A 16339-nucleotide genomic window follows, 5' to 3' on the forward strand; every position below is an offset into this window, starting at 1 on the left:
TTGCAGCACTTCTTGTGTAATTTTGGGCTATACAAAAATAAATTGTATGTATTGCATTGTATTGTATCGTATACTTGAAAAGAAGAGTGGCAGACATCTGCTTTAAGTCTTTTTAGGGCATTTCAACATATTCGTTGGACTAAGCAGATGTTGATACCCAAGACAGAGATCAATAACCAAAGCTCATAGGACAATACAAAAACAAAGTCGTAGCCAGAGAATTAGCGGAATTGATTTGTGAAGTCTTGCCTTTATTTGCAAGCAGTGTTCATATATTACCTTAACATAGCAGCCTTGATGTTATGAGTCATGTGGCATAATCATCACATGTCTAGCTGGCATATAGCATCATAGCTACCAGACACAAAAATGGCAACACCCATAAAAACCAGAGGCACAAAATGCAGAGAATGTGAGGTTACAAAATCAATGATAAAAAATATAATTAAATTAAAATGGAAAATTATTTACATAGTCCAGACAGCATTATGTAAACCATTTGAATCTTAAATTATTTATTTAAATGTTGCAAGAGGAACTCAGGGAATGATCCAAGAGAGGAGTCAGACAGGGTTAATCAGTAAACACCATAATCATAAATGTCAGCAGAATCAGCGCGGTAAGCAGAAATCATCGTCATCATATTAATTTTTTAACCCTACTTTATCCTGAGAAGGATTGCAGGGAAGCTGGAATCCATCTCAGCAAGCTTAGAGTGCAAAGTGGGTATGACACCTGGAGGGGGCACCAAACCATTGCATTTTATGAGAGGTGAAAACCAAAAGAAAACCTGAAAAAGAATTCAAGTGCTCATGAAGCAAGTAAGACTTCTTTCTTGATGAACTGAAACTTCAAATGCTAAGCAATCCATGTCTTTGTCTTTTGTATTGTAAAAATGGAATGCAAAATTGCACCAGTGGTGATGTCACCAAAAGAATACCTCAAAAATAATAAAAAAATCAATCTATATATGTATATAAATGCCAAATACCACTGACTCACTCATCACAAAATCTCCCGAGCCATATGGACTTGAAATTTGGAATGTAGGTTACCCTTAGGCCATAGGAGCTCGCTAAGAAACGGTTTTAAAAATTTTGTGGTCCATGTGTGTTTTGTCTGTATGTCTGTCCAGTTTTCACGGGAGAATTACTTTGTTTTCTATAATTTGCTTGAACTTTCCGGTTGATTTTGCGACTTCCCTCATTGTGCTAAGTACCATAGTTCACTTGCGGTACCGATGTATTTATGCAAATCCAAGAGAGTGGCTGTGGGCCAAGAGCAGGGGGGCGGGGCCTTCCTCATTCACTCGTAAGCCTCTGTTCGAGTCCCTCTACATCTCACCATGTGTTGGAGTGCACATTGCCTCCGCTTAGCTAGCAATACCTGTTTGTTCAATAGATATTATCATCTACAGATTGTTAAGGAGAAACGTTTGATGTTTTTGAGAGAGTGATCAGAGCTACGTATGTGTTAGAGGGTACCTGCTCATTGGCAGAGATATCACGGCTATGTGCTTTTCTCCCCACGCGGGGAATGCTTTCCTGTCAGAGGTGAACACAATCAGATATAGTGCCAATGTCTATTGATTTTTAAAGTTTGTCCTGTTTCATTACTATGTGGGTGAAGCCATGGAGTACAGCTATTATATGTATATACTGTATAGTTTATATATACATATACATATACTGTATATAGTGAGGGATTACCAGCATCAGGGGGAGATGGCTTTTGAAGGGTGCTATCTCACCCAAACTGCTACTTGGCAGCTTCCCTGGGTTGCAATGACGCCTCAGATTGCCACAGGGCTGTATGGAAATTGGTATTTGTTGGCTCTGCCCTGTTGGGCTCAGGGGATGCCACCAGGGGGATCTGTGGAAGCTGTGGAGCCCTACTTTGGTCTTTCATCACACCCAGGTGAAGCATAAAGGGAGCTACCCGTCTTCATTCTGGGAGCCAGAGTCAGGAGGAAGGGAGACAAAGCTTGCCAGGAGGAGTGGAGGCAGAAGGAGAAAAGGAAGACAGAGTCAAGAAGAAGTGCTGTAATTTGTCCTTTGTGCTTTTGTACTGTACTGCTGAGGGGAACAATTTGAGAAGCATTTCTCCATGTAAATGTATGTGTGTACTGCTGCACTTGTGACTATGTCTGTTGTGTCAGGTGTTTGGGTAGCTGCTGTGCCCCCAGTGGTCACTATATATATCAACATCCCTTAATTTCTGACAGGCCTTTTGTGTATTGTCAGGATTGAAGGAGGTTCTAGGTGATGTCAGTGTGCAAAAGTGGATCTGTAATCCTGCTTCAGTTGTAAATAAGTACATTCTGTGTTGTCACAAGGTTGAGTCCTTGGTGGGGCAAATGTAAAAAAAAACAAAAAAAAAACAGAGTGGTTGTGCAGGTGTGTCATAGTGTGGTGGAGTGACTGTTGGATGTTAATGAGGTGGTCAGTGGATCTCAAATTCATGTGTAGATGCACACGGTCTGGCTGACTGCCTCATTGGCAAATGCCTGGGCCCGGTAACATTTAAAAGGTGCACCTGAGGAGTATGAAAAGAAGAAGAAGTTGGAGGATGAGGAGGGAAGGAGCTTCAAGGCATGATAAGTTGTCCAAGCGTGTGCAGGTGAGAACAGGAAGAGAAGATCCCTGCTCTCCAAGGGGTGTCAACCGCTGAGCTGTAAAGTAAGAGTGGTCCTCCTGAGAATCCAGCTAGTTGCAATCCGATTTATGGGATGATGAAGGGCTGGCTAGATGTGTCTCGGCCAAATATGAAGAGAGCAGGTGGGACTAAAGTCAGTTGATGCCGACTGCAGCCACCAATGTCACCTCCAGCTGAGCAAACCCACCAGGCGTGTTTATCTTGCTAAGGAGACAAACTTGATTTCTTGAAGTGTTTCAAAAAGGGATTTTAAAGTATTTATTGATTATTTTTAACCTCCCCAACTGCACAGCCTTTTCTTTATGGATTATTTAAGGACATGTATTTCCTTCACTGCACTTTATTATTTTCTTTCGGTTTTAATAAATAAATATTGCCTTTTGGACAATGTTAACCTGGTTGTTGTCTCTCACTTGCTGTTGTGCCCATCTTGATTTTACAAAACTACTAGGGGGTCATGTGGATGGATTTATGATGGGTATGCCAACTGGACATTGATCCTCGACATTATTTAGTTATAATTTAAAGTAAAAGTAAGGCTGTTGACCGAGCATAAACAGAAGAAAATAATAAGCAAGGCTGAAATAGATCATAAAAAACAAAGCAGACTGTACTAGTGCCACAACAGCTAGTGTAATTAGAAACGCCTGATGAATATAACACTTCTCAGGCAAAATGGGAAGGGGCAGTCCATGACCACAAGGGAAATCACTGAACACTAGCTAATCCTCTCAGTATTTCACATTTAAAACAGACATATCTGTCACACTTCACAGGAGCTCCTGACTATGACAACACATGTGATAACAAAGGGAGATGGCAGTCACCTAAAACTTTGGTTGTCCTTCACCAGTCCATTTCCGAAGTGGGTATGGCTTTCTCAGAACCATAAACACTGTGGAGGTGGCTTTTTTGCATACACTGCCTTTAGAAAGTATTCAGATTCTTTCACTTGTTCATATCTTCTTATGTTGCAGCCTTTATGTTAAAATCATTTACATTATTTTTCACTCATCAAACAACACTCAATGCCCCAGAATAGCAAAGTGATTTTAAGATATTTTTGTAGATGTATAAAAAAATGAAAAAACTGAAATATTCACACATTCATGTAATGGCTCAGGTGCATCGCATTCAGTTGATCAACACTGAGATGTTAGGAGTTCACGTGTGGTCAATTCAGTTGATCGGACATGACTGGGAAAATCAAACACCAGTTTATAGAAAGTCAAAGTTGAACAAACACCAAGCCATGAGTTGAAGAAATTGTCTGCAGACCTTAGAAGCAGGGATGTGTCAATACACAGATCTGGGGAAGGCTACAAAAATGTCTGCATCTTTGAAGTTTTCCAAGATTACAGTTGCCTCCCTAATTTTTAAACAGAAGATATTTAAAAAGTCCACAACTCTTTGTAGAGGTGGCTTCTCAGTCACACTAAACAATCGTGAAAGTAGGACATTAGTAAGAGCGATGATGATGAACCTGAGCTCAAAAGAATCTGTGTGGAGATTGGAGGAACGTACAAAAAGACAACCACCACTGCAACACTCCAAATACTGTATATTGGCTTCATGAAAGAGTGGCCAGATGACACAAGAAAGCCCTCCTAGAGTTTAGGCACTCAGATTGTGAGAAAAAGATTCTCTGGTCTGATGAATTCAAGATTGAACTGCTTAGCCTCAAAACTAAGTGTCATGTCTTGAAGAAACCAGGCACCACTCATCACCTGTGCAATACCATTCTAACAGTAAAGCATGGTGGTCACAGCATGGAGTTCTTTTTCAGAGGCAGGGATTTGGAGATTAGTCAGGGTTGATGAAAGCTGAACAACGTAAAGTACACAGATATTCTTAAAGAAACCTTCTCTGAAGCTGTCTGGACTACACTTATCAACAGGACAAAGACAACACAGGAGCTAGAGACAACTCAGTCAACACTTCTTGTGTGATTCTGGGCTATACAAAAATAAATTGTATTGTGTTTAAACATCTCTAGAGAGACGTAAAATAGCTGTCCTCCGACTGTCTCAATCCAACCTGTGAGAGTTTGAGAGGACCTTTAGAAAAGAACTGCAGAAAACCCCAAAATATGTCCGTGGAGCCTTTCCTGCCAAACCCAAGAAGAATCCAAGCATGGAACTGCTTCAAAAGTTGCTTCAAGTAAGTACTAAGTAAAGATTCTGAATACCCGGCAATGGGATATTTCAGTTTTTTATTTTTAATAATTTGCAAAAATTCCCCAAATCCTGTTTTCAATTGGTCATTCCGAGGTATTAAGTGTTACAAGTGAAACAATTAATTTAAATGATTTTAGCATAAGGCTACCACGTAACAATATGTGCAAAAAAAGTAAAGGTCTTATTAGTTTCTGAATGCACTGTATGTCCTTAAGCACATGGCCATTTTTAGTTTTGAAGAAAACCTCAACCCTCTAGAGTGAGTGACACAGCAGTATTTGACAATCAAAATGGCCCTGAGTGTCATGATTTCCAGGAGATATGACCACAACATGGCTTGGGATGTCCTGTTTAATATTTCACTTCCTAAGGAGCTGTGCCTATTGGTGACCATAGGTGATGTCACAATCCTGTATTCTAGTACTATGCGCTAGAGATCCTTGTCACCCTTTCATATCCAAGAGGACAGTGACTGTTTCCATTGTTAATGAAACTGAAGTGATAGAAGGGTGTCTGCCTCTCTTAGTATCCCAGGGTCACTAGTGACACTTATCAAAATTAAGACATGGATACCAACTTCAGGAAGTGAGGTCCTATTTTTCACTTAGCTAAATAAACGACGGTGGTGTTCACTGGGCCATGCCTAAATAAATCACACAAAACCAGTAACCCTCACTCCATCCCAGTTTCTCTGCTATTATTGAGACACATCCCTGCCAGAGACCCTTCACTGTCCTCTGGGTTTAAAGCACACAGACATTTATATTTAAGACTTTTACACCACACTTGGAATGAAATTTCATCTTGACGGAATTCTTTGAAGTTCAGATCCCATAAAGCTAGAGTGAACTCTAGTGGTCGTTTGTTCCTCTGCCTAATCTGAGTTCTCTTTAGTGTAATAATCTGGCAATCCTAAATGGCTAGTGCTGCTGCCACAAAGCTCTACAGGCCTGAATTTCTTTGTTGACTCTTTGTTCATTGTCCTCATCTCCATGTTGTTTTTTTAATAATAATAATAATACATTTTATTTATATAGCGCCTTTCCCATGCTCAAGGCACTTACAGAACATAAGAAAGAACGGCAGGGTATACAGTATATAGCATAGTACAAAGCAAATTAATAAATAAGAAGATTAAGACAGTAAACTCAGAGAAGGCCTAACAGACAACAGAATTGATGGTCTGCACACACACACACACACACAGGTTACATGAGCATCTTGACAGAGAGGTAAACTGAGAGAAGGGGAATGAAGTCAAATAGAGCTAAAAGCCTTCCTGAACAGATGAGTTTTAAGTTGTTTTTTAAAAGAATTCATGGAGTCAGCTGACCTGATTAATTTCGGTAGGTCATTCCAGAGTCTGGGCGCTATACAGCTGAAGGCCCTGTCACCCATGGAGTGAAGATTAGTGTGGGGCACAACAAGATTGCCAGAATCAGAGGACCTTAGTGGACGGCAGGCACATAGTGATGGAGAAGGTCACTGATGTAGTTTGGCGCGAGGTTATTTAAGGCTTTGTAGGTTATTAGTAGGATTTTATATTCGATTCTGTAAGACACAGGGAGCCAGTGAAGACGGAGCAGGATGGGTGTGATGTGCTCGCTGCTGCTGGTTCGAGTAAGGACTCTTGCAGCTGAGTTTTGAATAAGCTGGAGCTGTGATATAAGATTAGAAGGGGCACCTGCCAGCAGCGAGTTACAATAATCTATGCGGGATGTGATAAAAGCATGGACAAGTTTCTCAGCATTAGAAAAGGAAGGAAGGAGCGAACACGGATATGTTACGGAGGTGAAAGTAGAAAGTTTCTTAATGTGATTTATGTGGTGGAGTAAGAAAGGGAGGAATCAAAAATGACACCAAGATTCTTTGCAGTAGAGGCAGGTCTGATGAGATCACCACCAAGATGGACTGGGAAGGAGCTCATTTTATTAAGTTGCATTTTAGTCCCAATTTGCAGGAGTTCAGTTTTGTTGCAGTTTAATTTTAAAGAGTTCTGCTCCATCCAGGTTTTAATTTCACTAAGGCAGGTTGTGAGCTGAGAAAGCTCTGATGAAGTTGCATTTTTAACATTGAAGTAGAGTTGAGTATCATCTGCATAAAAATGATAGCCCAGTCCATAGCTACGAATAATATGGCCAAGGGGGAGCATATAAATACAGAAGAGAAGAGGGCCAGGACAGAGCCCTGAGGAACTCCTTGTGTGACTGGCGCGAGCTGGATCTGCTGTTGCCAAGACTAACAAACTCTTGCCTATCAGTCAGATAGGACTTGAACCACTGGAGGGCAGTGCCAGAGATACCCAGCATGTTCTCCATTCTAGACAGTAGAATGTCATGTCTGACAGTGTCAAATGCTGCACTGAGGTCTAACAGAATTAATATGCTGGTTTGTCCAGAGTCTGCTGCCATAAGCAGATCATTGGTTACCCGTAGCAGAGCAGTTTCACAGCTGTGCTGCACCCTGAAACCAGACTGAAAGGGTTCCATCAAATTATTAGACGTTAAGTAATTGGTGAGCTGGGAAGCTACAACACGCTCAAGAGCTTTTGACAGGAAAGGTAAGTGGGAAATAGGCGGAAATTGTTAAGATTGTCAGCATCAAGACCAGACTTTTTAACATTGGGGTTACAGAAGCGATTTTAAAAGTGAGCGCACAGAGCCAGTGTCAAGGGATGAGTTTATTATTGTTGTAACAGTCGGGATTATGGCATGAAGGCAGGATTTAAGTAGTGTGCTGGGGATGGGGTCCAGTATACAAGTAGTTGGCCTCATCTTACAAAGCAGGTCATTAACAAACGCAGATGTGACTGGTGAGAACTTAGAGAAGGAGCTGGATGGAGTGGGAAAACAGGGAGAGATATAAACAGATGATGTATTTATGTTAGTTGAATTATTTAGATCTTTAATTTTGTTACGGAAAAGTGGAGGAAATCCTCACAGACTTCAGTAGAAGAGGTAGTTGGGCCAGATGCAGGTTCGAGTAGTTTATTAACTACAGAAAACAAAACCCTTGGGTTATCGTGGCCACTTTCTATTATTCTGCCATAGTGGGTGTTCTTAGCAGCAGTTAGTGCTTCTCTGTAAGCTCTTTGGTGGTCAGAGAAAGCCTGGATGTGCACAGTGAGGCCAGTCTTACGTGACATTCTCTCAAGGCGTCGCCAGCTGCTTTCATAGATCGCAATTCTGAGTTATACCAAGGAGCTGAACGTTTAAAGTAACCTCCTTATGTTTTAAAGGAGCTGTTTTATCTAATGCTGAATGAAGGGCTGAGTTATAGTGGTCAACAAGACTATCTAGTGTTGACGGAATAGGTGCAGACAGTAAAAGATCAGAAATGGATCCAGAAAGGATAGAGGGACAGATATTTTTAAGGTTTCTGTAAGAAATTTGTCGTTTACAGGTAAGAGGAGGTAAAGGCAGTGAGACAGTAAAAAATACTGCTTTATGGTCAGAGAGTCCCAAATCAGTGCTGTAAATATTGGCAACAGATAGTCCAGAAGTGCAGATCAGATCCAATATATGACCACCAGAGTGGGTGGGAAAATCAACATGTTGTGTCAAGTCAAAACAGTCCAGTAAGGATAGGAATTCATTTCTCAGTTTAGATGTAGTAATGTCAATATGGATGTTGAAATCACCAAGAAGGATAATTCTCTGAGAGTAAGAGCTTAGGTGGGTTAAAAGTTCAATCAGATCAGATAAGAAGGATGCATTGTATTTTGGGGGACGATAAAGAACAATGAGTGAGACAGGACCTGTTTCCGTTATTAGTTTAAGAGCCAGGCACTCAAAAGACAGTGGACAGTCAATTGGGATTCGTTTGATATTTAAGTCTGCTCTGATAATTACCGCTAGCCCGCCTCCTTGTCTAGAGCTGCGAGGTTCTGTATGGAAAGTGAAACCAGGTGGAGTCGCCTCCGTGAGAGACGTCAATTCGTTTGGTTTTTGCCAAGTCTCCGTTAAACACAGTATATCAAGTTTGGTGTCAGTGATGAGTTCTGACAGCACCAATGCTTTGCCATTAAGAGATCTTGAGTTAAACAGAGCAATGTTAGTCAATGAGGCATCTTTTTGCACAGAGCTGTGATCAGGGTTTATTTCCACAGAATGTAAATTTGGCACACTGACACTTGTATTTCCAGAGCCATGAGAAGGAATGTGTCTCTAAATACTTCTTAGGTACATCAAAGATGTGCTAGTTAGGTGAACTGGTTACTCAAAATTTAGTAACTAAGGGTGTTTGCATTGTGTGTGGCAGTTGTTCCTGATACTGTGGGCGACAGATGCTAACACTCTGCAGTATGTCATGGAAAAGGAATGAGAAAATGGATGGATGGAATTCCTGGGGATTATTTAATGAATTAGGGACAATAAAGGTGAAATGCTAGTACTTAAAAGTATTTTATGTTAAGGTAATTCCAAATTAGCTCTGCATGAGAGATCTTTGCGAGCAGATCCCGGTTGCTGCCCAGTGTCATCAAGATAGGATCCAGTCCCCTGTGACCCTTTTAAAAATGTTAAGTTATTGTGCCTCCAGGCTCCTGGCTGCCTAATTGGCTGGCATGGGTTCTTCATAAATAATACCTCTGATCCACTATTTTACATATCATTGTTACCCATTCCAGCTAGGAGCCGGAAACTCATTGTGTAATTTTTCAAACTGTCAAACAAACAATCTTCTACAAATGTTAACCTTTTATGGGAATTAACAATATGATATGCAGAAATAAGGTTTTCATGTTTAAATTTAAGAAAACATAAATGCTTCCAACAGAAATGGGGTACATTGTATGACTGTGCTGTCATTTTAGAAAATCACAATTGTAATTTCTCAAGATCTTTAAATGAGCTGCAACATAAAGGGCTGTCAAAAAGCTTATTGAATAATCAGCGTCACTGCACAAACAGCAGCAGGTAGCAACTGATGACAGATTTTAATTAGACAATCACGCTCTGTGGTGTGGCGATCTCAACACATGCAAAGTGGAAACACTCACTGTGGCTAACTTCTGCACTTCTTCGTCTGAAGCTCCCAGCGATGCCAAGCCTATCTCTTGTGAAAACTGGGCAAATTTGGGGTCAGCAAGCAGAGGAACGTGTCCCAGCAGCTCATGGCAAGTGTCCCTGAAAGCAAAACGATTATTGTAGCTGGGGTATTCATTCACAGATTCTAAAAGGAAGGTGCAAGTAAATACAAATTAATTATTTTTATAGCTTTCTTTAACCAAAGGACAAAACATCTGAAAAGAGCTTAAATTCCTAGATAAGTTTTCTGTTAAACCAAAATATTAATATTCAGTTTTGATAGAGGCACGCTCCAAATCCTGAATCCTAAACCTCTCAAAATTACCAACATCATTTGTATGGAATGTCCTGCTTGTTTAACACAGACGTCATCAACCACAAAGCTATTAAAAAGCAAAACAACATGACTTCTCTTTTAAACTCAAAGCAGGAGCAGTTCTGGAGAGTGAATTGGCCCATCACAGTGTCCATTCACACATTCACCCTAACAACCTAACCTGCAGATAGATAGATAGATAGATAGATAGATAGATAGATAGATAGATAGATAGATAGATAGATAGATAGATAGATGTGAAGTGCACTATATAAGAAATGCACTATATAAGAGATAGATCTATCTATCTATCTATTATATAGTGCCTTTCCTATCTTTCTATCTAATAGCACATTTTCTGTCTGTCTGTCTATCGATCTACCATTAAGCAATGTGGTTAGTGTTGTTATCATATGCTATGCTTTTGGTGCCCTGGGTTTGGTTGTTCTTGTTCTTCTTCTCAGTTTGTTTGGTGTGGTTTGATACTTGTATGCTATATTACTCATCCACTCATTTCCTATTTCCACTTTTTCATTACAGGATTGCTGAGACTTTTTGCAATATTCCAATTATAGCAGATAGCATAAGGTAATTATTATTATGAGAGTGACAAATATTCATAGTTACCTAGGACACTGAAAAAAATATATTTGTAGAATTTCTTTATTTGTGAAATTTATAAGTTAACATAAATTTACATATTCTGTTATATTTATAACCTAACATACTGTGTGTGTGTATATTATTTATTTAAAAATAAATACACAATGTATCTTCATCAGTCTTGGCTAGTGAATGTACATTTGGAAGTGATTATGTCTGGCACTGGCTCACTGTGAATTCTTTCCAACCTTATCTGTCACCCAGATAGTGTATAGGAATGTGACAGTAAAATTCTGTTTTCTATAATTTACAGGTTTCAATTTTCTGAATGTTACCCAAAAAAAAAAAAAAAATACGAAAATAAAACAATTTCTACTGAAAAATCCTCTCTGTGGTTGTTATCTTGGCAGTTCCTGAAACCTACTGGGATCCAGACAATAACAACCATCATCCTTATGATTGTCCATTTACCATAGAGATCATTTGCATTCATTTAATGAACGGAAAGTGGGAATAACTATAACAGAAATGATAGTTATAATCTTTATCATCTTTATTATGGTTGGCAGTAGTTAAGCGTGCTGCATCTCAACCCCAAACAACTTGGCTAGAATCCTGTCCCAATCACTTCCTGCATGAGAATGTATCTGAGAACATCAAGTTGTCCTTCTACATCCTAATGATTTCATTTGTTAGGTAAATTGGAAACCGTAAACTGGCATCTTGAGAGTGAGTGCGTGTGTGTGTCTGTGTGTGTGTGAATGTGCCCAGTAATGAGTGGTCTGGCATGATGATGTTGCTGGGATAGCCTTCTGATGATTAACTTTATTTGAATGTATTCATAATAGAAACTGGTAATAATAATAATAATAATACTACATTTTATTTATATAGCACCTTTCCCACGAACAAAGTGCTGCTGTACAAATCAGGATTTGAACTGATTATCCATGAACATTTAGGCAGCTGCATCAACTACTGTGCCACCATACTCCTCACTGAAATAAAAATAACAAAAAATTTATTAATTATTACTACTATTACTACTACTAATAATAATTAAAATATGTGGGTAGTGTCCTCATTTACATACATTCTTTACATTCGTTCTTACATTCTTTAAATCCATCCATCCATTATCCAATTTAGAACCGTGAATGCGCCTAACCTGTATGTCTTTGGACTGTGGGAGGAAACCGGAGTACCCGGAGGAAACCCACGCAGACATGAGGAGAAAATGCAAACTCGATTGCAGGGAGGACCCGGGAAGTGAACCTGGCTCTCCTAACTGCAAGGCAGCAGTGCTACCCACTGAAGCACCATGCCGCCCCTCTTTAAATCTATCTATTTATCTATCTTCATTATTGTTATTATTATTATTTCTTGTTACTTGAGATCTTTTTCATGCTTATTTTATTTTATCATATTTTATTTTTTTTTTATACTGAACTACCCTTCATTTCTGTTTTTAGTATTAATGAATAAATGGAGCAAGACAAGAGCTACTGGTCAATACAAAACTAGTTAAATTAATTAAAAGTCTATGGATGAGTCAATAGTTTTAACTGATTGTTATTTCATTTGCAGGAGGTGTTGCTCAGTATGTACTTTTGGAAAATCTATTAAAAGGTTTGAGTTACTGATGAATCCCAAAAATGGATTACTTGATTGTTTTATTTATTTCCCAACTGAAAAATATACCTACCATTTGTCCATTCGTTATCAAGCTAGCTTAATCCAATTCAGTGTCATGGAGTTAAACAATTATAAATACATGAAATGTCTTGCAATATCTATATAAATATTAAAACATCGGGCCATTTCAGCCAAAATGTCTTTTGCATTGACTATATTTCTCGGCGTTATCCTCTCATTACCATGTTCTGTTCTAATTGTTACTTAATTCCATATGGATATTTTTATAAAGCATATTCATATATAAGCTATTGATTGACAAGGAATTCTTGGATATTTGCACACAACATCAGAAAAGTGATTATTTTTGAATTACTGAATAAATTGCACGGCCCTGAGGTCCAGAAATTTCCGACATCACCACTAAGGTCATTTAATTGATTCAAAAAATATAAAGTCAAACACACTGCAAGATAGATTTGCGATGATGTGTCACATTTGAAAGCTGGACTACGGTGGTTGTTGGCAGTGACAGCAGTCCGACTGCAAGTCAGCACCACCAAATCCCACCTGGACCCTTTCTTTTTCTTCTTTTGTTTACAAAAAAAATTAATAAGAATAATTATCATCACTAGGTAATTAATATCAAAAATTAAAAATGAATTATTTATTCCTTCAATCCATATATCTAACATTGTTTAAAAAAGATAATGTAAGTTTTTGGAATGAATTGTATTTTCAACATAATTAAAACTATGTATTAAATAAAACAATGATATATTATTAATTTCACTGATAATAAGGCATTAAGCGTTGTGGGGCTTATCAGAATGTCGTTTTTAAACAAATGTTATATTTTTCTAAAAAGTCATACTATACTGAAACCTAACGTTTCATATGATTACAGTAGCCTGTTTTTCCCTTATGCTTTAAGATGCTAACATCTTCTGTTTTCCTTGGCTGTTTCCATTTCTGTCTTCTGTACTCTTCCAGCTGACTGCATTAGCAATGTCCCTTAAGAAGTCAGAATTGTTGCTGTTTCCATCTGTTCAGCATTGCTCTTTATCAGTTCACATGTCTAACTTCCTACTTCACAATTATTTTTGGATTTAGAACGATAATTTGAGTTCATAACTATGTCATTAAAATTCTCCATACATTTTTCTGTTCATATTTTCAATATGACAACTGTTTATCATTACATGAGAAAAATAAAAATAGTGTGCAGAGTGCAAGCCTTAAATACTTTGTATGCAGTATACTGCGTGTTCTGGCTGTTCTGGGGTCAACCCCATGGAGAAACGGGAGAAGGCATTTAAAATGGCAAAGCAGACTAAGAGTCCTCTATTCCTAATTGCAGCTGAGACCACCTCCACCAACCAAAAGGAATGAAAAGCCTCTAAGCCGTGCCTCTCTGTTAGCCTCAACGCCATTTAAAAGACAGCCCAAAAACCCAAGTCTGTCATTCCAGACCAGCAGTAACTAAATCAGCAATTTACTTGAACGACCTTAGAAAAGATGACAGACAATGTTTGTTGCAAGGACACAGACAAGTGTGGTGTGTACCTCCCGATATATACGTATATTTATATATCATTCATCCATTTTCGAAATCCCCTTTATTCTGAGAAGGACCACATTTCAGCTAGAGCATATCCCAGCAAATATAAGGCAGAAACTGCCCCTAAACAGGGCGCCAGTCCATCGCAGGGAGAACTCACTCACGCACACACACGCACGTTAGCCCACCTAAACTGTATGTCTTTGGACTGTGGGAGGAAACCTAAATGGACTCAGGCAGAACAGTCACGCAGGGATGAACTAAGATGTCACTCCTGGTATCCTTACTGTGAGGCAGCAGTGCTACCTTGTAGTTTGTTTGTTCATTTTATATATTTTCAAGCATTGGTGTGATAAGGGCATCTTCCATGCTCACCTAAGGTATGTGTTACCACTCTGAATCAAGAGAGGGTATTGTCACTAATAGTCTCCTTTTTCCCTCATAGTGCTGAGACCCTGCCCCTTGAGGGCAACAGAGCCAGAGAAGCCCCACCCATTCTGGTCCAGGCATATATAAAAGGGAGAGGTCCCCAGAAGATAGCACCTCATTTGGACCTCAGTGACTGACTGACAGGAACTCCTTCAGCGCGGAACCACCCAAAAACGCCAATAGAGGGCAATAAGAGGCTACTGCAGCTTTTGTTTGATCGTGTTCCTGTTACATTGTTTTAACTTTATTTTTTGACTAAACAAGGTGTTCCCCAACTATTTTGGGACTCACTCTGCCTTCTCACTCACCCCCCAATATACATATATATATATATATATATATACACAGTATAGTATATATATATATATATATATAAATAATAATAAATATATAAATAATAATAATGTAATGTAATGTTGTAATAATCTACAACCTGTCAAATAAGTGAACCAGCTGCCGTGGTGCAACGCCTTCACCTCATGTGCTGACATCCAAGTTTTGATCCCTGCAAGGGGAAGCAAAAGTGCATACACCTGATGAGCCACAAATAGAGCGAGACATGTGTTGTGTATGCTTTGTATTATTTGGCAGGTACTACAGTATATCACATATTATTTTGTCACACATGTGCGATTAGGAGGCAGTTAGAGGGCCTAAATAATAGTAGTACCACTCCAAACCAGGGGGTGGCAAGCTGCACTAACTTTCTCTCTCTCTGTTTTCTGCAGGCTATCTCCGGGAAATCCCACTATGTGCCAGTGCTATTGATGACATCACTTCTGCTACCAGCACCATGGATGGTGTCAATTCCAGTCCTGAAGAAGTCACTTCTGGTATGGCGCTACGGATGACGACACTTCCAGTCTCAACGACATCACTTCTGGTTCCGGCCCAGATAACGCCACTTCCGGTCATGGCCTTTAAAGTCGCCATCTTATCAAACCAAAATCAGTTCTGTTTTGGACTGCAGCCTGAATACATACCCATGTCTTTTTTATTACAAAAAAAAATATATATATACAGTATATACTGTATATATAAACTGTATACTTATAAACTTATCTGTAGGATGAAAAGTACTGTATATTAATATATTTCATTCTTTAAAAGATCATTTCAGTCACAAGTCAGCACACAATGCCTTTTATTTTACATTGCCCTTTGTTATCTGTGAATTAGCTACTCCTTATCCAAGTATCAATTCTTTTAAAATTAAATAGGGGATTAGAATAACCTTTCCATTTTTACTGTGCTTTAAATTTTACAGTTATTACAAGACTTAAGTGCATATCAAAAGCACATCTCTCTCTCCTAGACACATAGAATGAACTGAACAGTTTCATTTATGCACAAAGTAAAAGAATATAATAAAGTCCAAGTTATAAATAAGTCCTGAATGTTCAATAGCAGAGGTTTAAAATTATTCATGGTCTTTATTGATCCCTATTCAGGACATGTCAGAGTCTTTAGCTGAGGCTAAGAGGCCTTGTGACATGAGCCCCTCACCGATAAAAGCCTGGAATTAATGCCCACGTGTTATTTTCTATAACATATCGATCGAAATCCCCGTGAAACAGCTTTGTAGCCAGACTGTTAAAGCAAGAAACTTACGGTTCAGGAGTGTAGAGGGGGTCAGTGCCATGGCGAATATACTGCGTGCAGTTGAAGACTCGGTAAGCAAGTCCCGCTAGGAAGTCTCTGGGTGACAGGTAGCCAGCTACGGGGCGCACTGTGAATCCAGACCTCTCTGTAAAGATCAATGAATGCAGACGGTGTGAGCATTGCTGATTCCAGCACACTGCACATTTAAACACTGCTTATACAGAAAAGCAGCATCAATGGGATACAAAAATATCTGTCTGTATTGTAGTTAGATGGGGATGAAATGGAAAATTAAAGCCACATTTGGCTAAGACATGTGATGACATTTTCAAAA

General features: G+C 39.0%; 1 protein-coding gene across 2 annotated transcripts in view; it reads right to left on the minus strand.

The window, feature by feature from the left end:
* Positions 1-16339, minus strand: part of tph2 (tryptophan hydroxylase 2 (tryptophan 5-monooxygenase)) — a 177411-nt gene that overhangs the window by 59388 nt on the left and 101684 nt on the right. For both annotated transcript variants that reach the window (XM_039761916.1, XM_039761917.1), the window contains 2 exons: positions 16015-16150; positions 9832-9958 (listed from right to left, as the gene is read on the minus strand). In XM_039761916.1, coding sequence (XP_039617850.1) covers positions 9832-9958; positions 16015-16150 — 263 coding nt within the window. The remainder of the gene's footprint in view (positions 1-9831; positions 9959-16014; positions 16151-16339) is intronic.

Source organism: Polypterus senegalus, chromosome 8 (genome assembly GCF_016835505.1).
Source record: "Polypterus senegalus isolate Bchr_013 chromosome 8, ASM1683550v1, whole genome shotgun sequence".
Classification (NCBI taxonomy): Eukaryota; Metazoa; Chordata; class Cladistia; order Polypteriformes; family Polypteridae; genus Polypterus; species Polypterus senegalus.